Source organism: Mustelus asterias, unplaced genomic scaffold, assembly GCF_964213995.1.
Source record: "Mustelus asterias unplaced genomic scaffold, sMusAst1.hap1.1 HAP1_SCAFFOLD_94, whole genome shotgun sequence".
In the NCBI taxonomy this organism is placed as follows: domain Eukaryota; kingdom Metazoa; phylum Chordata; class Chondrichthyes; order Carcharhiniformes; family Triakidae; genus Mustelus; species Mustelus asterias.
In genome coordinates this window covers 739,281-765,288 of record NW_027590142.1, presented here as the reverse complement: position 1 = coordinate 765,288, position 26,008 = coordinate 739,281, and the positions used below count along the sequence as shown (strand labels likewise).

At 46.1% G+C, this 26,008-nt stretch overlaps 2 protein-coding genes across 2 annotated transcripts in view; one reads left to right on the top strand and one right to left on the bottom strand.

Annotated features, from left to right (window-relative positions):
- The first annotated feature begins 1,448 nt into the window (after positions 1-1,448).
- LOC144484142 (uncharacterized) lies at positions 1,449-16,849 on the top strand. Its single transcript, XM_078202682.1, has 2 exons — positions 1,449-2,287; positions 14,332-16,849. Exons 1-2 carry the CDS (start codon positions 1,449-1,451, stop codon positions 15,089-15,091), a joined length of 1,599 nt encoding a protein of 532 aa, XP_078058808.1. The 3' UTR covers positions 15,092-16,849.
- Positions 10,633-26,008, bottom strand: part of LOC144484141 (uncharacterized) — a 33,113-nt gene continuing 17,737 nt past the window's right edge. The window contains exons 4-6 of the mRNA XM_078202681.1: positions 23,321-23,779; positions 22,957-23,152; positions 10,633-10,854 (exon numbers count right to left, since the gene is read on the bottom strand). Coding sequence (XP_078058807.1) covers positions 10,735-10,854; positions 22,957-23,152; positions 23,321-23,779 — 775 coding nt within the window. The 3' untranslated portion in view covers positions 10,633-10,734. The remainder of the gene's footprint in view (positions 10,855-22,956; positions 23,153-23,320; positions 23,780-26,008) is intronic.

Here is a 26,008-nt window from a genome sequence, read left to right as displayed (position 1 = left end):
GTGAGCCCGGGTTCCGCCCCCTTATTGTCTACATGCGGCAGATTGACCAATGGGAACGTGTGGAGGACCGGATGGACGCTGGTCCTCCAGCCAATCAGAGTCCGGGACTTGTGTGCATGGCCGCATGGAGCTTCCTCCATTGTTGCTCCTCTCGCTCTGGATGAAGATTGAGCTTAAAACAGACTAATATTGTACTGGAGCTACATTATATATTTCCAGTCATTCATCTCTTGCCTATTCGAGTCTTTGGATTTCTTCTCCACAGCGATCAGTGGAGGCTGAGTGTCATTGAATATATTCCAGGGTGAGTTAGACTGATTTTTGATTGATAAAGGAGTCAAGCGCTTTGGGGAACAGGTGGAAAATGGAGAGAAAGTTAAGATGAGGAGGGATTTCCTCACTCAAGGATGTGGTGACGTTTTGGAATTCTGCACCCCAGAGGACTGTGGAGCCTCAGTCATCAAGAATTTTCAAGCTGGAGATTGATAAATTTTGAGATATTGAGGACATTGGGTGATCTGGGAGATAATGTGGGAAATGGCGCTGAGGTAGATCAGCCAATTCCCAATGAATGGTTGAGGCAATTTGATGGGCTGAATGGCCAACTGTTGCTTCTATTTCTTATGATTTCTATGTGCTGGAGTGGAAGCAGTGAGCATGGATCTGTCAATCAGCCTCAATCAGCACCTTGAGGAGAATTGGAAGGGGTGAATATTAGATACAGCAGAGTGAGAATGGAGGGAGAGTGTGTGGGATGGAGATTCACAGCTTTTAGAACATAGAAACACAGAAAAACTACAGCACAAAACAGGCCCTTCGGCCCCACAAGTTGTGCCGAACATATCCCTACCTTTTAGGCCTACCTGTAACCCTCCATCCTATTAAGTCCCATGTACTCATCCAGGAGTCTCTTAAAAACCCCTATTAATTTTGCCTCCACCACCACTGATGGCAGCCGATTCCACTCGCCCACCACCCTCTGTGTGAAAAACTTCCCCCTAACATTTCCCCTGTACCTACCCCCCAGCAGGTATGGGGAATGAGAGAGGAAAGAATGTTCCATAGAAACTAGAATTTTCTCTTCTGAATTTCTATTCTGTTCTGACACTGATTACTTTTTAAAACTTGTTTTACAGGATATTGAAAGAGGAATCACGGGCAGAAATCTCAAAAGTCACGTCGAGACATGACAGTCATATTCCTTGGGAGCTAAATATCATCGGCCTTTGAATCTAGAAGGAGAAATGATTGTACAGTCTGTCGATTTGAAAAGATTTCAAACATCACTGTGACTGGAAAAGCACCAACACACCAACAGTGTTCCAGTGCACTGACTAAAGAACTTTAAACACAGCCTGAATAAATATCACACCATTCGCAGCTGGGAGAGACTGTACTTGTGTTCTGTGTGTGGATAAGGCTGCAACTGAGGCAAGGACACCTGCACCATGGAGAAACCATGGAAATGTGTGGACTGTGGGAAGGGATATGGAGCACCATCTAAGCTGGAAATTCATCGGCGCAGCCATACTGGGGAGAAGCCATTCATCTGCTCTCAGTGTAAGAAGGGATTTAATCAGTTATCCAGCCTACAGATGCACCAGCGAGTTCACACTGGGGAAAGACCATTCACCTGCTCTCAGTGTGGGGAGGGATTCATTCAGTCATCCAGCCTGCAGACACACCAGCGAGTTCACACTGGAGAGAGGCCGTTCACATGCTCCCAGTGTGGGGAGGGATTCACTCGGTCAGCCCACCTGCAGAGACACCAGCGAGTTCACACTGGGGACAGACCGTTCACCTGCTCTCAGTGTGGGAAGGGATTTACTCAGTCATCCCACCTGCAGAGACACCAGCGAGTTCACACTGGAGAGAGACCATTCACCTGCTCTCAGTGTGGGGAGGGATTCACTCAGTCGTCGCACCTGCGGACACACCAGCGAATTCACACTGGAGAGAGGCCGTTCACCTGCTCTCAGTGTGGGCAGGAATTCACTCAGTCAGCCGACCTGCAGAGACACCAGCTACGTCACACAGGGGAGAGGCCGTTCACCTGCTCTCAGTGTGGGAAAGGATTCACTTTGTCAGCCCACTTGCAGAGACACCAGCGGGTTCACACTGGGGAGAAACCATTCACCTGCTCTCATTGTGGGAAGGGATTCATTCAGTCATCAGAGCTGCGGATACACCAGTGCGTTCACACTGGGGAGAGGCCGTTCACCTGCTCTCAGTGTGGGAAGGGATTCACAGTTTCATCCCAGCTGCTGAGACACCAACAAGTTCACGAGTGATTCCAGGAGTTGGATTCTGCTGTTATTGTTTCTGCTCTGTTACATCCAGGACTGCATTTTGTTCATTCTCACAGTTGATCCATGGATTGGGTCAGAGGGTTTCTTTCTGCTGGACTGGTTGGTCACATGACTTTGCCTCCAGTGGGCTGATGTTCTTTGAGTCAAATGTCACAAGGATCTCAGAGTGACAGGGTGTTAGGAAGTTCAGAAATATTTAACCAGGAGAAGACAGAGGGTTGCAGTGAAATGATGTGTTTCTGAATGGAGGGCTGTGACTAGTGGTGTTCCTCAGGGATCAGTGCTGGGACCTTTGCTGTTTGTAATATATATAAATGATTTGGAGGAAAATGTTTGATTGGTAAGTTTGTGGACGACACAAATGTTGGTTGAATTACGGATAGTGATGAGGACCGTCAGAGGATGCAGCAGGATTAAGTTGGAGACTTGGGTGGAGAGATGGTAGATGGAGTTTAATCTGGACAAATGTGAGGTAATGCATTTTGGAAGGTCTAATACAGATAGGAAATATACAGTAAATGGCAGAACCCTTAAGAGCATTGATAGGCAGAGGGATCTGGGTTTACAGGTACACAGGTCACTGAAAGTAGCAACGCAGGTGGAGAAGGTAGTCAAGAAGGCATACGGCATGCTTGCCTTCATCGGCCGGGGCATTGAGTTTAAAAATTGGCAAATCATGTTGCAGCTTTATAGAACCTTAATTAGGCCACACTTGGAATATAGTGCGGCATAATTATATAGTGCAGCATGAACTCTGTCCATGCCTCTCATAATCTTGTAGACTTCCATCAGGTCACCCCTCAACTCCGTTGTTCCAGTGAGAACAAACCACGTTTCTCCTCATAGCTAATGCCCTCCATACCAGGCAACCAATTCCAAAATGCATTACCTCACATTTGTCCGGATTAAACTCCATCTGCCACCTCTCCGCCCAAGTCTCCAACTGATCTGTATCCTCTGATGGTCCTCATCGCTATCTGCAAATCCACCAACCTTTGTGTCGTCTGCAAACGTACTAATCAATCCAGTTACATTTTCCTCCAAATCATTTATATATATTTCAAATAGCAAAGGTCCCAGCACTGATCCCTGAGGGACGCCACTAGTCACAGTCCTCTATTCAGAAACGCACCCTTCCACTGCTACCCTCTGTCTTCTTTGACCAAGCAGTTTTGTATCCACGTAGCCAGTTCACCTCTGATCCCATGCAAATTCACCTTCTGCACCATCTGCCACGAGGGACCTTGTCAAAGGCCTTACTGAAGTCCATGTAGACAACATCCACTGCCCTACCCTCATCAATCATCTTCGTCATTTCCTCGAAAAACTCGATCAAGTTAGTGAGTCACGACCTCCCCTTCACAAAACCATATTGCCTCTCACTAATACGTCCACTTATTTCCAAGTGGGAATAAATTCTATCTTGAAGAATCCTCTCCAATAATTTCCCGACCACTGAAGTATGGCTCACTGGCCTGTAATATCTGGATTATTCTTGCTACCCTTCTTAAACAAAGGAACAGCATTGGCTATTCTCCAATCCTTTGGGACCTCCCCTGTAGCCAGTGAGGATACAAAGATTTCTCTCAAGGCCCCAGCAATTTCCTCCCTTGCCTCTCTCAGTATTCTGGGGTAAATCGCATCAGGCCCTGGGGACTTGTCTACCTTAATGTTTCTCAAGAACCCCAATACCACCTCCTTTTTGATCTCAACATGACTCAAAACTATTTACACATCCTTTCCCAGACTCATCATCCACCAAGTCCTTCTCTTTGGTGAATACTGATGCAAAGTACTCATTTAATACCTCGCCCATTTCCTCTGGCTCCACACACAGATTCCCTCCCTTGTCCTTGAATGGGTCAACCCTCTCCCTGGCTACCCTCTTGCTCTTTATATATGTATAAAAAGTCTTGGGATTTTCCTTAATCCTGTTGGCCAAGGCTTTTTCGTGACCCCTTTTAGCCCTCCTTACTCCTTGCTTAAGTTTCTTTCTACTTTCCTTGTATTCCACACTTGCTTCGTGTGTTCCCAGCCTCCTAGCTTTGACAAGTGCTTCCTATTTCTCTTTGACTAGACTCAGAATATCTCTTGTTATCCAAGGTTCCCAAAACTTGCCATATTTATCCTTCATCCTTACAGGAATGTGCCGGTCCTGAACCCTTATCAACTTACACTCTCCTTATAACTCAAACCATCAAGTCCCGGTAACATCCTGATAAATCTTTTCTTCACTCTTTCTAGTTTAATAATATCCTTTCTATAATAAGATGACCAGAACTGTACACAGTATTCCAAGTGTGGCCTTACCAGTGTCTTGTACAACTTCAACACGACATCCTAACTCCTGTATTCAATGTTCTGACCAATGAAACCAAGCATGCCGAAAGCTTTCTTCACCACTCTGTCCACCTGTGACTCCACTTCCAAGGAGCTGTGAACCTGTACCCCTCGATCTCTTTGTCCTGTAACTCTCCCCAATGCCCTACCATTAACTGAATAAGTCCTGCCCTGGTTCAATCTACCAAAATGCATCACCTCGCATTTATCTAAATTAAACTCCATCAGCCATTTGTCAGCCCACTGGCCCAATTGATCGAGATCCTGTTGCAATCCTGGATAACCTTCTTCACTGTCCACTGTGCCACCAATCTTGGTGTCATCTGCAAACTTACTCACCAAGCATGGTAAATTCTCATCCAAATCACCAATATAAATGACAAATAACAGGGGACCCATTACTGATCCCTGAGGCACACCACTGGTCACAGGCCTCCAGTTTGAAAAACAACCCTCTCCAACCACCCTCTGGCTTCTGTCATCAAGAAGCCAATTTTGTATCCATTTATCTACCTCACCCTTGATCCCGTGAGATTAAACCTTATGCAACAACCTACCATGCGGTACCTTGTCAAAGGCTTTGCTAAAGTCCATGTTGACAACATCAACTGCACTGCCCTCATCTACCTTCTTAGTTACCCCGTCAAAAAACTCAATCAAATTTGTGAGACATAATGTTGCACTCACAAAGCTATGCTGACTGTCCCTAATCAGTCCTTACATCTCAAAACGCCATTAGATCCTCTCAAAATACCTTCAAACAACTTACCCAGATGTGAGGCTCACTGGCCTGCAGTTCCCAGGCTTTTCTCTGCAGCCCTTTTTAAACAAAGGCACAACATTTTCCACCCTCCAATCTTCAGGCACCTCACCTGTGATTCTATGATTCTATGATTATCGATGATTCAAATATCTCTGCTCGGGGACCCAGAATTTTCTCCCTAGCCTCCCAAAGTGTCCTGGGATACACTTCATCAGATCCCAGGGATTTATCTATCTTGATGCACTTTAAAATTTCCAGCACCTCCTTCTCTGTGATATGTACACTCCTCAGGACATCACTGTTTATTTCCCCGAGTTCCCTAACATCCATGATTTTCTCAACAGTAAATACTGATGAGAAATACTCATTCAGGATCTCACCCATCTCTTGTTTTATGTGGATGTTTGTAAATGTGTTTTATCATTGTTTTGGGCTACATTTGTTAAGGTTTATCTTTCTGGGGTTTAACCTTACCGTGAGTCTTTAATTAAAGGCATTCCTGGAAGTTTAAAAACAGAACCACAAGAACGCTTAAGGAATTTATTTTGGTTATTGTTGCTGTAAAGCACATGCTAAGATCCTCTGCTTGTGTATGGATGATATTTGTATGTTGAATGCTTCAAGCTTTGAGGTTTTGTGTCTGTGATTTAAATCAAATGGACTTTAAAATGGAAGTGTCATTAATAAAGCTTTTTTTTCCAAAGTTATGAACCTGGACCCATATTTACTGGCCAGGGATATGTTTCCAGGACATTTTACTAAACATGCGGGAATGTTAATCCGGATAAATTCACACATGTGAGAATGAGAGTTTTAATTTGTAATAGTTATTTAAAATTTGGGACATGTGAAATGATTCTGACCAATCCTGTGTTGGATTGATCTTGGGTTAAACTTCCTGTCAGGTCCAAAGATTTATTCCTGATGCAATTAACACAATGAAAAGGAAATTGGATACTGAAGGAAAGAGTTTAAAAGGAGAGATTATAAATAGAAATAGATATATCGCAAGGGGGATAGAATATAAAAGCAGAGATGTCTTGCTGCATCTGTACAGGGCATTGGTGAGGCCGCAGCTGGAATACTGTGTGCAGTATTGGTCCCCTTATTTGCGGAAGGATATATTGGCCTTGGAGGGAGTGCAGAGAAGGTTCACCAGGTTGATACCAGAGATGAGGGGTGTTGATTATGAGGAGAGACTGAGCAGATTGGGTTTGTATTCGTTGGAATTTGGAAGGCTGAGGGGAGATGTTATAGAGACCTATAAGATAATGAAGGGGCTGGATAGGGTAGAGATGGAGAGATTCTTTCCACTTCGAAAGGAAACTAGAACTAGAGGGCACAGCCTCAAAATAAAGGGGGGTCAGTTTAGGACAGAGTTGAGGAGGAACTTCTTCTTTCAGAGGGTGGTGAATCTCTGGAATTCTCTGCCCACTGAAGTGGTGGAGGCTACCTCGTTGAATATGTTTAAATCACGGATAGATGGATTCCTGATCGGTAAGGGAATTAGGGGTTATAGGGATCAGGCGGGAAAGTGGAACTGATCCACTTCAGATCAGCCATGATCTTATTGAATGGCAGGGCAGGCTCGAGGGGCTAGATGGCCTACTCCTCCTCCTATTTCTTATGTTCTTATGAAATGATTCCCAGACTGTGTGGTTGTTCGATTAAAACAAAGGAAGGGCACCGATATCCATTTGAGAACTTTTAATCCACCCTTTTCAAACTAAGAGAGTCGATGTACAAAGAAAGCCCAGGGATGGTAGATAAGGGGGTCTGGAAAACATCATGATGGGGGCACCTATCTGTTCATGAGATCATCGCAAAGCCCCATGATGCCCAGATACTAATTGATTGGACCTATATATAATGTATGTAATCTATAACCATTCTGATTGTATTGTGTTCAGCTGGGATGAGCTGAGTAACTGTATAAGAATTGATGATTTTCCTTGTGGGCTGGAGTTGTACATGGTCAGCCCCTGTGGCTACTCCCCACTGTAAGAGTTTTAACAACACCAGGTTAAAGTCCAACAGGTTTATTTGGTCGCCAATGCCATTAGCTTTCAGAGCGCTGCTCCTTCGTCAGATGGAGTGGAAATGTGCTCTCAAACAGGGCACAGAGACACAAAATCAAGTTACAGAATACTGATTAGAATGCGAATCTCTACAGCCAACCAGGTCTTAAAGATACAGACAATGTGAGTGGAGGGAGTATTAAGCACAGGTTAAAGAGATGTGTATTGTCTCCAGACAGGCATACTTCTCCCCACTGGCATAACTCAATAAACTGTTTGTCAATTGAATCAGGCTTGAGTGTTGAATGATTCTTCTGAGTTCATTCCCAAAACACACTGGGTACGTTACCGCTGGAGACCAGGTATTGCCAAAACCTTCAGACAATACAAAGACTCATGAAAGCCAGTGCCCCAGTTTAAAGACATATCTTTTGTTTGACCAACGATTGAAGGGAGAAATTATTGGACAGTGTTAATCCTGCTCGAGAAGAGAAGCATCCTGATCTAATAACTCTGACAATCATTAGGATAGATCAATAATACATTCTTCATATCAATTCTCCTGCCTTTCATCAGGTGTAAACCAATCATTTTCAATACAAATCAATCCTTAATTACACGTCATATACTTTAACCAATTGCATTTTACCCTCTGACATAATGGGATTTCATTGGTCCGTAGAATCCGGACACTTCCTCCCCCTATTGCTGACTCTGCTTCCCCTTGTTGCTGAGCAACCCCAGAAGCTTAGCTACAAAGGTCAAAGTTAATGTTCCAATCGGCTCTTACTCCATCACTGGCCAAACCAGACAAATGCATGTTTTCACGTCTGAGAAGACACTGTCTTGTCTGGCCAGTGTGAATCAATCATATTCATGAAGCTGCCTTTAGAAACTTTGTTAAAAACTTCCTTGAAAAGGTTGTCACATTCTGTGGCTTCATTGTTCCGAAGAATGTAGCCTGTCTGTAAGTATCCCTGTACCATCATGCCTTGCAGCAGCCTGCCTTTGGCTAAAGTTTCCAATTGCTTTTAAAAATACAGCTCACATACATTTTAAAATCAGAAAATTCATGTTTAAATCAGAATTACTTGTTTAAATCTCTTACTGTGTTCACATGTGTAGACTGTTCCCTTGTTAGCTTCTCAGTCTGATTTAGTCATTGAACTCAATGCTGGTGGTTCTGTTTGTGTCTGAGATGCCTCATGGTTTAAAATTTCTCCAACCTATTAGAAATTTTCTCCAACAGTTTGCCATTGTGGAGCTCGGAGTACAGCACTTGTTTCAGGAGTCTTGTGTGGGGCTTGTGTACAATGTGGCCCGCCCATCGCAGCTGGTCAAGTGTGACCAGTGCCTCGATACTGGGGATATTGGCCTGGGAGAGGACACTCACAGTGGTAAGCCTATCCTGCCAGTGGATTTGCAGGATTTTGTGGAGGCAACGTTGGTGACATCTCTCCAGGGATTTGAGGTGTCTGCTGTACATTGTCCATGTTTCTGATGGATACAGGAGGGCAGGGACCACGGCTGCTCTGCAGACCATGAGCTTGGTGCTGGATTTGAGGTCTCGGGCTTTGAACTCTGTTCCTCAGGCGTCCGAAGCCTGCACTGGCCCATTGGAGTCGATGCTGAATTTCATCGTCGATGTCTGCCCGTGCCGACAGGAGGCTCCTGAGGTGTGGGGAATGATCCACGTTACCCAGGGGCTCACTGTGGATCTTGATGGGTCGGGGAGGGGGAGCAGGAGTGGGCTGGTAGAGAACCTTTGTTTCCCAGATGTTTAGTCTGAGGCCCATTCTCTCATATGTCTCAGTGAATATGTCGACGAGTTTAAGCTTTTTGATTAGTGTCACAAGTGGGCTTACATTAACACTGCAATGAAGTTACTGTAAAAATGCCCTCGATCAACCTCTGAGTGTGCGCACAGACACACTCAGGTCGTGAACGAAGATCAGTCCATCGTTCAAACCAGCCTCCCATCCATTGACACTGTCTACACTTCCCACTGCTTCGGAAAAGCAGCCAGCATAATTAAGGACACCACGCACCACGGACATTCTCTCTTCCGCTTTCTTCCATCGGGGAAAAAGAAACAAGTCTGAGGACACGAACCAACCGACTCAAGAACAGCTTCTTCCCTGCTGCCATCAAACTTTTGAATGGACCTACCTCGCATTAAGTTGATGTTTCTCTGCACCCCAGCTATGACTGTAACATTCTGCACTCTCTCATTTCCTTCCTTATGTACGTTATGGTTTTTCTGTATCGCGTGCAAGAAATAACCCTCTTCACTGTGTACTAATACGTGTCAATAATAAATCAAATCAAATAGGCATTTTCTTCATTCATTTATGGGACATTTATTGCCATCCGAGTTGCCCTTGGAGGGCATTCAAGAGACAACCACATTGCTGTGGCTCTGGAGTCACATGTAGCCAGGCCAGGTAAGGGCAGCAGATTTCCTTCCCTAAAGGGCACTGGTGAACCAGATGGGTTTTTCTGACAATCGACAATGGTTTCATGATAATCAGTAGGTTCTTAATTTTATTTAATTGAATTCAAATTCCACCATCTGCCGTGGCGGGATTCGAACCCGGGCCCCCAGAACATTCGCTGAATTTCTGGATTAATAGTCCAGCAATAATACCCACTGGGCCATCACCTCCCCCCCACCCCCCTTAGAGTCTGCGTACTGCAGCTCGATGACTGAGGCTGGGCTGGTCTTGGTTCTGGCCTGGAGGGGTCGGAGATTGAAAGTTTCCCACTGGTCCAGTCAGTTAGCTCGACTGCAGTGGGGAGCTTCATGGTGCTGGGGTGGAGTGTTGCTGCGGGGAAGGTGGGGATGAACGTTGGTGCGATGACGCAGCCCTGCTTGACCCCAGTTTGCACTCATACTGATCGCCTCACCATAGGAAGGATGTGATTGCACTGGAGGGGGTTCAGAGGAGGTTCACCAGGATGTTCCCTGGGATGGAGCAGCCGAGCTATAAGGAGAGACTCGATAGGCTTGGATTGTTTTCTTGAGAGCAGAGAAGGCTGAGGGGGGACATGATTGAGGTGTATAAGATTCTGAGGGGTGTGGACAGGGTGGATAGGAAGCAGCTGTTCCCCTTAGTTGAAGGGTCAATAACGAGGGGGCATCATTTTAAGGTGAGGGGCAGGAGGTTTTGGGGGATTTGAGGAAAAATGTTTTCACCCAGAGGGTGGTGGGAGTCTGGAATTCACTGTCTGGGAGGGCAGTGGAGGCAGGAAACCTCACAACCTTTAAAAAGCACATGGATGGGCACTTGAATGTTTTGACAGTTCAAACACCATCAGCCAAGTGCTGGAAAATGGATGAGTGTAAATTTGCTATAGTTTTGTCAGTGCAGACTCGATGGGCTGAAAGGCCTCTTCTGTACTGTATGACTCTATGACTTGTGAACTCGCTGGTGTTTCTGCAGTCGGGATGACTGAGTGAATCCCTTCCCACACATGGTGCAGGTGAACGGCCTCACCCCAGTGTGAACTCGCTGGTGTGTCCGCAGGGCAGATGATGATCTGAATCTCTTTGTGCAGTGAGAGCAGCTGAAAGGTCTCTCCTCAGTGTGAATGCGCTGGTGGGACATCATTAGCTGAGAGCTTTTGAAATCCCTCCCACAGTCAGAGCATTTAAAGGGTCTCTCTTGGGTGTGAGTGACATTGTGCCTCAACAAGTAGGGCAACTGACTGAATCCTTTCCCACACACAGAGCATGTGAACGGCCTCTCCCCAGTGTGAACTAACTGGTGTCTCCGCAGGCCTGATGCCACACTGAATCCTTTCCCACACACAGAGCAAGTGAACGGCCTCTCCCCAGTGTGAACTCGCTGATGGCTCTGCAAATCAATTAACTGAGTGAATCCCTTCCCACACACAGAGCAGATGAAAGGTCTCTCCCCAGTGTGAAATCGATGGTGTCTCTGCAGACTGGACAACCGAGTGAATCCTTTCCCACACTCAGAGCAAGTAAATGGCCTCTCCCCAGTGTGAACTCGCTGGTGTCTCTGTAAATCAATTATCTGAGTGTATCCCTTCCCACACACAGAGCAGGTGAACGGCCTCTCCCCAGTGTGACTGCGCCGATGAATCTCCAGCATAGATGGAAAACTGAATCCTTTCCCACAGTCCCCACATTTCCACGGTTTGTCCATGGTGCGGGTGTCCTTGTGACTCTTCAGGTTAAACAATCAGTTAAATCTCACACAGAACACGAGTACAGTCTCTCCCGCTGTGAATGCTGCGATGTATTTTCAGGCTGTGTAACTGGTTAAAGCTCTTTCCACACTCAGTGCACTGGAACACTCTCACTCGGGTGTGTGTGTGTCACTTATCCAGTCACACTGATGCTTAAAATCTCCTGAAGCAGACAGAACAGAGAAACATTTCTTCTAGCTTCAAAGGTCGATGATATTGAGGTCCCAATGAATTGAGTGACTCTGTCAGATGTTGATGTGACGTTTGGTTTGAGATTTCTGTCTGTAAATTCTCACCTTCTGATATCCTGTGAAAGGAATTTACAAAAGTCATCAGTGTCAGCACAGAATAGAAATTCAGAACAGACAATTCTAGTTTCTATGGAACATTCTTTCCTCTCTCATTCTTCAAAAGCTGTGAATCTCCATCCCTGACACTCTCCCTCCATTCTCACTCTGCTGTATCTAATATTCACCCTCCCAATTCTCCTGAAGGTACTGATTCAGACTGATTGACAGATCCATGCTCATGGCTTCCTGTCCTGGACACAGGGAGCTGAAAATCTCCATGCAGGCTGCCAGACAGATGTCTATAATACTGGATAAAAGTGTAATATACAGGACATTACTTGAGTAGTGATCGAGCAGGGATTTGAGGAAGATTTATATTGAGGTAGGGAGAGCACATGATCTAGAACTCACTGCCTATGAGGATGGTGGAACAGAAGATGTTCAATCATTTCAAAATGAAATTGGGTGGGTACTTGAAGGAAATACAACTTGCAGAGGAATGTTGATAGAAAGATAGAACAGGATTCTACAGAGAATCAATCTGCAGTTATAAGATGACATGGAGATGTCGGCATTGGACTGGGGTGGGTACACAACACCAGGTTCATCAGGTGAGTGGCCATTCACCTGATGAAGGAGCAGCGCTCCGAAAGCTCATGCTATCAAATAAACCTGTTGGACTTTAACGTGGTATTGTGAGACTTCTCACTGTTTATAAAATGGACAGGTTAGGTTGATTGGCCATGCTCAATTGCCATTTCGTGTCCCAGGGTGTGTGGGTTGGGGGGATTAGCAGGATAAATCCGTCATACTACTGGGAGAAGGTTGGGAAGAATGCTCTGTTGGAGAGTCAGTGCAGACTTCATGGGCCAACAGGCCTCTTTCTGCTTTGTAGGGATTCCATGACTCGAGTTACTCAATTAGCTCCTTCTGTGCTGCAATGAGTTTATAACTGGAAATATATAATGTAGCTGCAGTAATATATTACACAACTAGAAATAATAAGAAATGGAAAGAAGGAGAACATTTTACTCACAGATGTTGTTGACAGGAGCAAGTTTTAGGTTTTCTGAAGCGCAATCCTCATTCACACAAAGCGCGCGCTCTAATTGGCTGGAGGACCAGAGTCCTTCCGGTCCTCCGACTCTTCCCATTGGTCAACTTGCAGGGAGGGTGGGCACAGCCCCGCACATGCGCAGGCTCCCCTCTCCCTTTGGACATGCGCAGTCCCTGGTGGGGCGGGGGAGATCACCGAGCGGCTTCTCGCTCTGGCCGGAGCCGTCAGCCGGTTGCCTGGAAACCTCGGCTCGATGAGGTGCAGAGGAAGGAGGGTGAACAGGTGGGGGCGCGCCCGGGCCTGCGCACTGGAAGGCGGAGACGTCACTGCGGAGCCGAGTAATTCCTAATGGCTGATTGTGACGTCTCAATGCGGAAGTTGTCCAATGATTTTCAGAGTGAAACTTCCTCTGGGCAACATCTGGGAGGAAATCAATGTTTCCCCCTTTCCATTTCTTTTCTCATTCTGGGGAAAATTGGGGACTTGCAGCAACTGAAGGGAAAGGAAGTTAATCCAGCCGGTTTCTTCCACACATTATTCGTCCACTAATGTAGACATTTATCTGTCTGGCAGCCTGCAGGTACATTTTCAGCTCTCTGTGTCCAGGACAGGAAGCAGTGAGCATGGATCTGTCAATCAGCCTCAATCAGCACCTTCAGGAGAATTGGGAGGGTGAATATTAGATACAGCAGAGTGAGAATGGAGGGAGAGTGTGTGGGATGGAGATTTCCAGCTTTTGGGGAATGAGAGAGGAAAGAATGTTCTATAGAAACTAGAATTGTCTGTTCTGAATTTCTATCCTGTGCTGACATTGATGACTTTTATAAATTCCTTTTGCAGGATATCAGAAGGTGAAGATTTAAAGACGAATATCAAACCAATCTTCACATCAAAAGCTAACATAGTCACTCAGTTCATTGGGACCTGAATATCATCGACCTTTGAATCTAGAATGGAAATGTTTCTCTGCTCTGTCTGCTTCAGGAGATTTTAAACATCAGTGTGGCTGGAAAAGCACCGAGACACACACACACTGAAACATGCAGTGACTGTGGAAAGAACTTTAACCAGTTAGACAGCCTGAAAATACATTGCAGCAGAGAGACCGCACCCATGTTATGTTGTGACTGAACTGATTGTCAAGCCTGGAGAGTCACAAGGACACCCGCACCATGGAGAAATTGTGTAAATGTGGGGACTGTGGGAAAGGATTCAGGTTCCCATCTGCACTGGAAACTCATCGGCGCAGTCACACTGGAGAGAGACCATTCACCTGCTGTGTGTGTGGGAAGGGATTCACTCAATTATCCCATTTACAAACACACCAGGGAGTTCACAGTGGGGAGAGGCCATTCACCTGCTCTGTGTGTGGGAAGGGATTCAGTCAGTTATCCAACCTGCTGAAACACAATCTCACTCACACTAATGAGAGACCCTTTAAATGCTCTGACTGTGGGAGTGGTTTCAAATGCTCTGGAGATCTGGTGTCCCACCAGCGCATTCACACTGAGGAGAGACCGTTCAGCTGCTCTCACTGCACAAAGAGATTTAAAACATCATACAACCTGCAAGTACACCAGCAAATTCACACCGGGGAGAGACCATTCACCTGCTCTGTGTGTGGGAAAGGATTCTCTCGGTTAAACAATCTGCTGACCCACCAGCGCATTCACACCGGGGAGAAGCCGTTCACCTGCTCTGACTGTGGGAAAGGATTCACTCGGTTGAACAATCTGTTGACCCACCAACGGGTTCACACCAGAGAGAGACCGTACACCTGCTCTGTGTGTGGGAAGGGGTTCACTCAGTTGCCCAACCTGTTGAGTCACAAGGTCACTCACACCCAGGAGAGACCCTTTAAATGCTCTGACTGTGGGAGTGGCTTCAAAAGCTCTCGGGAACTGATGGTCCACCAACCCATTCACACTGACGAGAGACCATTTAGCTGCTCTCACTGCTCAAAGAGGTTTAGGAGGTCATCCACACTGCGGAGACACCAGCAAGTTCACACCGGGGAGAGACCGTTCACCTGCTCTCAGTGTGGAAAGAGATGCAATCGATCATCCAACCTGCAGAGACACCAGCAAGTTCACAAGTGATTACAGGGGTTGGATTCTGCTATTGGTGAAGTGGGAGGGTCGGAGAGATTCTTTCTGCTGGTCTGGCCGGTCTCACGACTTTGCTTCCAGTGGGCTGATGCTCTTTGAGCCTGGGAGAGCACATTGCCACTGAAATGATCCACAAAAGCTGATCAAGGACATTTATTTTATCCTGGATAGTAAATAGTGCTTTTCCTACCACTACAAGTAGATCTGAAATAAACACAAAGAACAGGAAAAACACAGCAGGTCTGGCAGCATCTGTGGAGAGAGAAACAGAGTTAATGTTTCACGTCCAATGTAACTCTACTTCAGAACTAAAGAGAGGGAGAAATGTAATGGGTTTGAAGTAAGTGGGAAAGGGGGAGAGTCGTGTACTTGGTCAAAGATCCACTCCAACAATAATTTTTGACTTCCGTAATGGCAATATTAGCTTTTAAAAGCAACGGTGACTAAGAATTAGGCATGCTGGGATTTTTGGTCAACTTATAATTAAAAACAGATGCAGGCTGCAGAGTTACTGTGAGTGATGACCTGGTCTGGAACTGTGACCTGAAGCTTTCTGTGTTGACAAAATGAACAAAGAACGAAGAAAATTACAGCACAGGAACAGGCCCTTCGGCCCTCCAAGCCTGCACCGACCAGACTGCCCAACTGAACTGAAACCCCCAGCTCTTCCGGGGATCATATCCCTCTATTCCCATCCTAGTCATGTACTTGTCAAGTCGCCTCTTAAAAGTCACGACCATATCCGCTTCCACTACCTCCCCCGGCAACGAGTTCCAGGCACCCACTACTCTGTGTAAAAAAACTTGCCTCGTACATCTCCTTTAAATCTTGCCCCTCACACCTTAAACCTATGCCCCCTAATAATTGACTCTTCCACCCTGGGAAAAAGCTTCTGACTATCCACTCTGTCCATGCTTCTCATAATCTTGTAGACTTCCATCAGGTCTCCCCTCAACCTCCATCGCTCCATGAGAACAAACCAAGTTTCTCCAACCTCTCCTCATAGCTAATGCCCTCCACACCAGGCAACATCCTGGTAAATCTTTTTTCTACCCTCTCCAAAGCCTCCATATCTTTCTGGTAGTGTGGTGACCAGAATTGAACACTATATTCTAAGTGCGGCCTACCTATGGTTCTATAAAGCTGCAACATGACTTGCCAATTTTTAAACTCAATACCCTGGCCGATGAAGGCAAGCATGCCGTATGCCTTCTTGACTACCTTTTCCACCTGCATTGCCACTTTCAGTGACCTGTGTACCCAGATCCCTTTGCCTATTAATACTCTTAAAGGTTCTGCCATTTACTGTATATTTCCTATCTGTATTAGACCTTTCAAAATGCATTACCTCACATTTGTCCAGATTAAACTCCATCTGCCATCTCTCCGCCCAAGTCTCCAACTGATCTATATCCTGCTGTATCCTCTGATGGTCCTCATTGCTATCTGCAAATCCACCAACTTTTGTGTCATCTGCAACCTTACTAATCAATCCAGTTACATTTTCCTCCAAATCATTTATATATATCACAAACAGCAAAGGTTCCAGCACTGATCCCTGTGGAACACCACTTGTCACAGCCCTCCATTCAGAAACACACCCTTCCACTGCTACCCTCTGTCTTCTTTGACAGAGCCAGTTTTGTATCTACCTTGCCAGCTCACCTCTGATCCCATGTGACCCCACCCACCCCTGTGCAAGTCCACAGATCCTTGAAGGTGACATCACAGGTGGAGAAGGTAGTGAAGAAGGCATATGGCATGCTTGCCTTTATAGGATGGGGCATAGAATATAAAAGTTGGGGTCTGATGTTGCAGATGTATAGAACGTTGGTTTGGCCGCATTTGGAATAATGCATCCAGTTCTGGTCGCCACACTACCAGAAGGACGTGGAGGCTTTAGAGAGAGTGCAGAGGAGGTTTACCAGGATGTTGCCTGGTATGGAAGGGCTTAGTCATGAGGAGAGATTGGGTAAACTGGGGTTGTTCTCACTGGAAAGTCGGAGGATGTGGGGTGACCTAATAGAGGTGTATAAAATTATGAAAGGCATAGATAGGGTGAACGGTGGGAAGCTTTTTCCCAGATCGGTGGTGACGTTCACGAGGGGTCATAGGTTCAAGGTGAGGGGGGGAAGGTTTAACACAGATATCAGAAGGACATATTTTACACAGAGGGTGGTGGGGGCCTGGAATGCGCTGCCAGGCAAGGTGGTGGAGGCGGACACTCTGGGAACGTTTAAGACTTATCCAGATAGCCATATGAACGGAGTGGGAATGGAGGGATACAAAAGAATGGTCTAGTTTGGACCAGGGAGCGGCACGGGCTGGGAGGGCCAAAGGGCCTGTTCCTGTGCTGTATTGTTCTTTGTTCTTTGTTCTGCACCAGTCTGCCATGAGAGACCTCAAATGTGGGAAGTTGTTTACTTTGAGGTAGACATGATGGCACCAAGTTTTATGGAAGAGATGTGAGCTACACGCGATCAAACCAAACATAATGGTGTCATTTACAAGTAATTTCGCTGGCTGTGTATGCCACGTGATCAGTTTCTGGTTACACCATTGGCTGGGTGCCATCGAATCGTCTGGAAAGTTGAAACAATTTGTCGATAAAAGACGTGCAGCTCTTTGTCTGCAGTGATAACCCGAGAGATCAACCACCAGAAGAAGACGACGTGCCCTGAAGAACATTGTCAGGGACCAAAAGTCATGATGTGGAGATGCCGGCGTTGGACTGGGGTAAACACAGTAAGAGTTTTAACAACACCAGGTTAAAGTCCAACAGGTTTATTTGGTAGCAAATACCATTAGCTTTCGGAGCGCTGCTCCTTCGTCAGATGGAGTGGAAATGTGCTCTCAAACAGGGCACAGAGACACAAAATCAAGTTACAGAATACTGATTAGAATGCGAATCCCTACAGCCAACCAGATCTTAAAGATACAGACAATGTGAGTGGAGGAGCATTAAGCACAGGTTAAAGAGATGTGTATTGTCTCCAGACAATACGGGACCAAAAGGACAGATTCCACATTAGGAACGGACTTCGTGTTTACGGGTAGCGTCTATTTTCAGTTAAATAATTAATGTTCAGTCGAGAGCTGAAGTGTTGCAACCTTTTAAGTTTGAGTTGGCACCTAAAATGTTCAAGAAAGGAAGGTTGTTAAGAGAATTAAGGGTTGACTCCTGTTCTTCTTGTCACATTAAACTGGAATGTTGGAAAGAATTCGAATTAGTCACCGAATAATGGTCAGAGCAAAATGGAAAGTCAGGGATTGGTGAGAGTGCGGGCAAGATGAAATGGAGAGGGGAAGGTTGTACAAAAGAAACAAATCATTGGTCCAAAATAAGTGTTAATGGCAGAATAAAGGACAGCTCTGTCTGGAAGCAAAAAAAACCATGAAGACAAGATACAGACTGGCACTCAACAAAAAGAAACAAATCAAAATGGAGGAGAGAGTTCAGGGGGTGAAGTTGTTGAACTCAATGTTGAGTCCAGAAGGCTGTAAAGTGCCTCATCGGAAGATGAGGGGCTGTTTGTCCAGCTTGTGTTGGGCTTCTCCGGAACATTGCAGCAGGCCAAGGACAGAAATGTGAGTGTGAGAGCAAGGTGGTGAATTCTAATGGCAAGCAAGCGGAAGGTCAGGGTCATGCTTGTGGACTGAGCGGAGGTGTTCCACAAAGAGGGCAGGGAACAGGCTGCAGATGAATTAAAGAGAAACTATTTGTGTCCAGAACATTGTGAACATCCTTTTACTCTGGTTGTCTTTGATCCTCAAGTCATTTTCGGTTTGTTTTAACCATGTTCTGTTTCATTAATAAACTTTTATCAGTAAAATATTTGATTGATCTGGATTTTTCCTGATGAACAAAGAACAGTACAGCACAGGAAACAGGCCCTTCGGCCCTCCAAGCCTGTGCCGCTCCTTGGTCCAACTAGACCAATCGTTTGTATCCCTCCATTCCCAGGCTGCTCATGTGACTATCCAGGTAAGTCTTAAACGATGTCAGCGTACCTGCCTCCACCACCCTACTTGGCAGCGCATTCCAGGCCCCCACCACCCTCTGTGTAAAAAATGTCCCTCTGATATCTGAGTTATACTTCGCCCCTCTCAGCTTGAGCCCGTGACCCCTCGTGATCGTCACCTCCGACCTGGGAAAAAGCTTCCCACTGTTCATCCTATCTATACCCTTCATAATCTTGTATACCTCTATTAGATCTCCCCTCATTCTCCGTCTCTCCTCATAGCTAAGACCCTCCATACCAGGCAACATCCTGGTAAACCTTCTCTGCACTCTCTCTAACGCCTCCACGTCCTTCTGGTAGTGCGGCGACCAGAACTGGACGCAGTACTCCAAATGTGGCCTAACCAGCGTTCTATACAGCTGCATCATCAGACTCCAGCTTTTATACTCTATACCCCGTCCTATAAAGGCAAGCATACCATATGCCTTCTTCACCACCTTCTCCACCTGTGTTGCCACCTTCAAGGATTTGTGGACTTGCACACCTAGGTCCCTCTGTGTTTCTATACTCCTGATGACTCTGCCATTTATTGTATAACTCCTCCCTACATTATTTCTTCCAAAATGCATCACTTCGCATTTATCCGGATTAAACTCCATCTGCCACCTCTCCGCCCAATTTTCCAGCCTATTTATATCCTGCTGTATTGCCCGACAATGCTCTTCGCTATCCGCAAGTCCAGCCATCTTCGTGTCATCTGCAAACTTGCTGATTACACCAGTTACACCTTCTTCCAAATCATTTACATATATCACAAATAGCAGAGGTCCCAGTACAGAGCCCTGCGGAACACCACTGGTCACAGACCTCCAGCCGGAAAAAGACCCTTCGACCACTACCCTCTGTCTCCTATGGCCAAGCCAGTTCTCCTTGTATCCCATGAACCTTAACCTTCTTAACCAACCTGCCATGTGGGACTTTGTCAAATGCCTTTGTCAAATGAGATTGATGCACTTTAGGGAAAGTGGGTGAGAGGGGTTGGCAGGCTCTTTAACAGAAAGTGAGTCCCTCTAAGGTAGTTGGCAAAGGAGCCAGAGGGGGAGATGAGATTTTATTTTATTTTTTGACACAGCGAGTTGTTCTGATCTGCCTGAAAGCAGATTCAATAGAATCTTTCCAAAGGGTAAAGACTTGAAAGGGAAGAATTTGCAGGGCTGTGGGGAAAGAACAGAGCAGTTGGATGAATCAGTCCTTTCAAAGAGATAGCATGGGTATGATGGGCTGAATGGACTCCTGTCAATCTCAGACTCCTGCTTTTGTGCAGGTTAAAAGGGACAGATTTCATTGCAGCCTCTTCCCTGTATGTGTATTTAAAGAGACAGGTTTCTCTTTAGCTCTGAGTGACTGATATAACAATTGGTTGGAGGCCCAGTCAGTCCTCCAGCCCCTTCCTGACTCTGTATTGGTGCGATGCTCATGGCAGTTTCTCAAATGGGGCACAGGCCCTGTCATTCTCAGCTAAATTCAGCCCTTAGCTCCACCGCCTGGCTGTCATTGACACGAGAAGTCGGGAGACAGAATGGTGCCCGAGGCTCAAATGGGAAGTTGAAACTTGTGGCTCTAAACCAACACTTCAACATTTGTCATCAAATCCATGTTATTTATACTGAAGTTGTTATTATTAGATTTAGACACTGGAGGCAAAGGCTGGGGGTTTTTAAAGGGTAACTTTCCCTTTCTAACTTCGTGTTGTCTATAATGTCAGCCGTGGTTCAGTGGGTACCATTCTCACCTCTGAGTCAGAAGGTTCTAGGTTCAAATCCCAGTCCAGGGACCTGAGGCAAAAATCAAATCCAACATTCCTCATCCAGGACTGAGGGAGCGCGGCACTGAAGGGGCGCCGCACTGAGGGAGCGCCACACTGAGGGGGCGCCTCACTGAGGGAGCGCCGCACTGAGGGAGCGCCGCACTGAGGGGGCGCCGCACTGAGGGGGCGCCGCACAGAGGGAGCGCCGCACAGAGGGAGCGCCGCACAGAGGGAGCGCCGCACAGAGGGAGCGCCGCACAGAGGGAGCGCCGCACTGAGGGAGCGCCGCACTGTGGGAGCACTGCACTGAGGGAGTACTGCACTGAGGGAGCGCTGCACTGAGGGAGTGCTACACTGTCAGAACAGCCTTCTTTCAAATAAGATGTTAAACTGAGGCCCTGTCAGCCCCTCAGGTGGATGTAAAAGATCCCACAGCCACTATTTGGAAGAAGAGCAGGGGAATTATCCCCGGTGTCCCGGTCAATATTTATCCCTCAATCAACATCACATCATCTGCTCATTATCACATTGCTGTTTGTGGGATCTTGCTGTGTGTAAATTGGCTGCGGCATTTCCTACATTACAACAGGGATTACACTTTAAAAGTATTTCATTGGCTGGAAAGCATTTTGGGACATCCTGTGGTTGTGAAAGGCGCTATAGAAATGCAAGTGTTGAAATTGAAGATTTCTGTTCTCTGATCTTGTTATCTGGAACTGAGTTGATTTCAGCCACTCCCAACTTACCACTGAATAAATTCACTTTGGTTCAGACAAGACTTTAACCTAATAAGGCAAAGGCAGAATTCTCTGGATAGTAAATTTAAAAAGTTTATTCAATGAAAAAGGTTCATTGAACAACTTTAAAACATTGACTTTTACAGCTTCATGTGGGTGATCAGTCCGTAGAAGCGTAACCCTCTCTGGCTCCTTCTTTGACAGTAATTTCCTTGGAACTCAGCCTCGGGAGTTTTCAGTATTTGGCTCGCAAGGAAGACCTTCGGAACCTCTACTTTTATCCACAAGGTGACAATTACCTCACGTCAGGGTTGGGCCTGTTGTAACATGACAATTGGCCAATTTGGCCACCAGATTAATTGAATTGGATCCTCAATTACTGACACCACTTTCTCTCAGTATCTTAGACAGGAATACAGTAGAACTGGTTCATACTGTCCCTTTATCTGATTCTATACAATCCCCTTATTCACACAGTTTCAAATGTTGAGGCTAATCTGATCTTGAAGGTCTCTCTCGTCAGTACGTTTATCTTCATTGCAAAACTTTACATACACAGCAATTAAACTCTTACAGCAAATAAAACTCAATCTTTTACAATAACTACTGATTCATTATTGATTCATTAATTGCAACTCAATTAAGACTTAGTACTTATTTTTTTATGGGTATTGCCAGCATTTATTGCGTTGGTGTGATGACACAGCCCTGCTTGACCAGTTTTCACTCATATTGTGTGCAGTTCCGGTCACCTCACTACAGGAAGGATGTGATTGCTCTCGAGGGGGTGGAGAGGAGATTCACCAGGATGTTGCCTGGGATGGAGCAGTTGAGTTATAAGGAGAGTCTCGATAGGCTCAGATTGTTTTCTTTAGAGCAGAGGAGACTGAGGGGGGGACCTGATTGAAATGTATAAGATTATGAGAGGTATGGACAGGGTGGATAGGAAGCACCTGTTCTCCTTTGTTGAAGGGTCAGTAACATGGGGGCATCATTTTAAGGTGAGGGGCAGGAGGTTTAGAGGGGATTTGAGGAAAAATGTTTTCACTCCGAAGATGGTGGGAGTCTGGAATACACTGTCTGGGAGTTTCCTAGCAGGAAACTCCACAGCTTTTTAAAAGCACATGGATGAGCACTTGAAATGTCAAAATATATGGCCCAAGTGCTGGAAAGTGGGATTAGTGTCAATTTAGTACAGTTTTGTCAGTGCAGATTCAATGGGACGAAGGTCCTCTTCTGTTCTGCATGACTGCAAGACTGATGAACTTGTTGGTGTGTCTGCAGATGGGATGACTGAGTGAATCCCTTCCCACACACAGCGCAGGTGAATGGTCTCTCCCCCGTGTGAACTCGCTGGTGTGTCTGCAGTTGGGATGACTGAGTGAATCCCTTCCCACACACAGTGCAGGTGAATGGTCTCTCCCCTGTGTGAACTCGCTGGTGTTTCTGCAGGTTGGATGATGAACTAAATCCCTTCCCACACTGAGAGCAACTGAATGGTTTCTCCCCAGTGTGAGTCCGCTGGTGTTCCAGCAAGTGGGATGACCTTTTAAATGTCTTTGTGCAGTGATAGCAGCTGAATGGTCTCTCCTCAGTGTGAATTCGCTGGTGCACCAACAGTTCCCGAGAGCTTTTGAAATCCCTCCCACAGTCAGAGCATTTAAAGGGTCTCTCCTGGGTGTGAGTGACATTGTGTTTCAACAGGCAGGGCAACTGAATGAATCCCTTCCCACACTGAGAGCAGGTGAATGTCCTCTCCCCAGTGTGAACTCGCTGATGGCTCTGCAGATCAATTAACTGAGTGAATCCCTTCCCACACTGAGCACAGGTGAATGGCCTTCCCGCACTGTGAACACGCTGGTGTCTCCGCAGGCTTGATGACGCACTGAATCCTTTCCCACACACACAGCAAGTGAATGGCCTCTCCCCAGTGTGAACTCGCTGGTGGCTCTGCAAATCAATTAACTGAGTGAATCCCTTCCCACACACAGAGCAGGTGAAAGGTCTCTCCCCAGTGTGAAATTGCTGGTGTCTCCACAGATTGGATAACTGAGTGAATCCCTTACCACACGCAGAGCATGTGAACGGCCTCTCCCCAGTGTGCACTCGCTGGTGTCTCTGCAGAACAATTAACTGAGCAAATCCCTTTCCACAAACAGAGCAGGTGAATGGTCTCTCCCCAGTATGACTGCGCCAGTGTATTTCCAGCTGAGATGGAGATATAAATCCTTTCCCACAGTCCCCACATTTCCACGGTTTCTCCATGGTTCGAGTGTCCTTGTGAATCTCCAGGTTAAACAATCAGTTAAATTTCACACAGAACACGGGTACAGTCTCTCCCCGCTGTGAATGCTGCGATGTATTTTCAAGCTGTGTGACTGGTTGAAGCTCTTTCCACACTCAGTGCACTGGAACACTCTCACTCGGGTGTCTCTGTGTCTTGGTCCTTTTCCAGTCACATTTATGTTAAAGAAAAACTTCTGAAACAAACAGAACAGAGAAAGATTTCTCCTTCTCGATTCAAAGGCCAATGATATTCGGGTCCCAATGAATTGTTGGCTCTGCCTGATCTTTGACTTGACTTCCGTCTGTAAATCCTCACTTTGACATCCTGTAAAATGAATTTACAAAAGTCATCACTATCAGTGCAGATTAGAAATTCAGAACAGACAATTCTAGTTTCTAGGGAACATTCTTTCCTCTCTCATTCCCCAAAACCTGTGAATCTCACTCTCCCTCCATTCTCACTCTGCTGTATCTAATATTCACCCTCCCAATTCTCCTGAAGGTGCTGATTGAGGCTGATTGACAGATCCATGCTCACTGCTTCCTGTCCTGGACACAGAGAGCTGGAAATCTCCATGCAGGCGGCCAGACAGATATATGTCTATCTGACTGGACTAACAATGTGTGGAATGTACAGACTGGATTCACTTCCTGTCCCTTCATTTGCTGCAAGTCCCCAGTTTCCCCCAGAATGAGAAAATAAATAGAAAGGGGGAGAAAATAAAGTGTTTTACTCACAGGAGGGAGTTTTAGTGTTTCTGAAACTCCATCTTCATTCACACAAAGCCCGCGCGCTGATTGGCTGGAGGAGCAGAGTCCTTCCGGTCCTCCAGCTTTTTCCATTGGCCAACACCTCAACATGAAGGCCAGGGGGCGGGCTCTCCTCCGCACATGCGTAGCTTCTCCTCTCCCTTGGACATGCGCAGTCCCGGGCCGCCCACCGCGCGACGGATAGGGCATTTTCTGCAGCGCGATGGAGTGTGGGAGGTGCAGCCGCCATTACGCATCCGGACCGCAGTCTCCAAAACCCTGGGACTGGAATGGAAAGTGGGGCGCAGTGACCCCGCCCTTTTACAAAGTACACATGGGGTATCACTGGATTGGATTGAAACGTCACCTTATCGCAAAACAGGTTGTTAACTTTAGGTGGAATGATTTAGAGAACTGGGTGACATATTGGGGAGGGCAATCGGTGAGTATGAGACTGAAGTCGAGAGTCAGCACCTTCAGGGGAGGAAAATTGGAGAAAAGGCAAGAGTAGCATAGTAGGATGACTTAATGTTACAATCAATAGGTCTGTGTGGATTTCCCCCGTTACTCCGCTTTCCTCCCACAGTTTGAAAGACATGCTGGTAGGTGCATTGACCCCAACAGGCACTGGAATGTGGCGACTCGGGGAATTTCACAGTAACTTCATTGCAGTCTTAATGTAAACCTTGCTTTTGACTAATAAATAAACTTTACTTTAGGAAGGAGGGAATGTGTGGGGACAGAGATTTATAATTTGAGATGAAGAAGGATTTTCTGTGAGAACGAGATTTGTCAGTTCTGGATTTCTACCCTGTAATCACAGTGATAACTTGATGATATCAACCCTATCACACCCATTAAAGTCCCTATCAGGTCAGTCTTCAGCCTTCTCTTTCCTGGAGAAATTATCCCCAGCCTGTTCAATCTATCCTGTGACTTAAACACACACAGCTCTGCTAACATCCTTGTGAATCTTTTTTGAACTTTAATAGAGCTCTTCTGTCAGTTTCAAAGGGATATACTATTAATGTTTAGACTCAATTTGATTTGGTTACAACAGCATGGTAACTCAGTTCCATATTGACGCTCTGAATGCTTTAATTTGAAAGGGACTTAACCTTCAAGAAAAGCCTTTGAAATAGCAAATGAGTTGAAATTTATTTTTTAAAAAGGTACAATGATGAACTACACAAGCGACTTTTATCACTTCAAATGGGTGGCCACCCCTGTAGAAATATGAATTTTCCTCAGGTTCCTGATCCAAAGGCGATTTCCCAAAATCCTGCCCCGGGGCACTCAGTACCTCCACAACCAGAGTCCAAGCTGCAAAGCCCAAGTTCACTCACCAATCCCACTGAGCATTCTG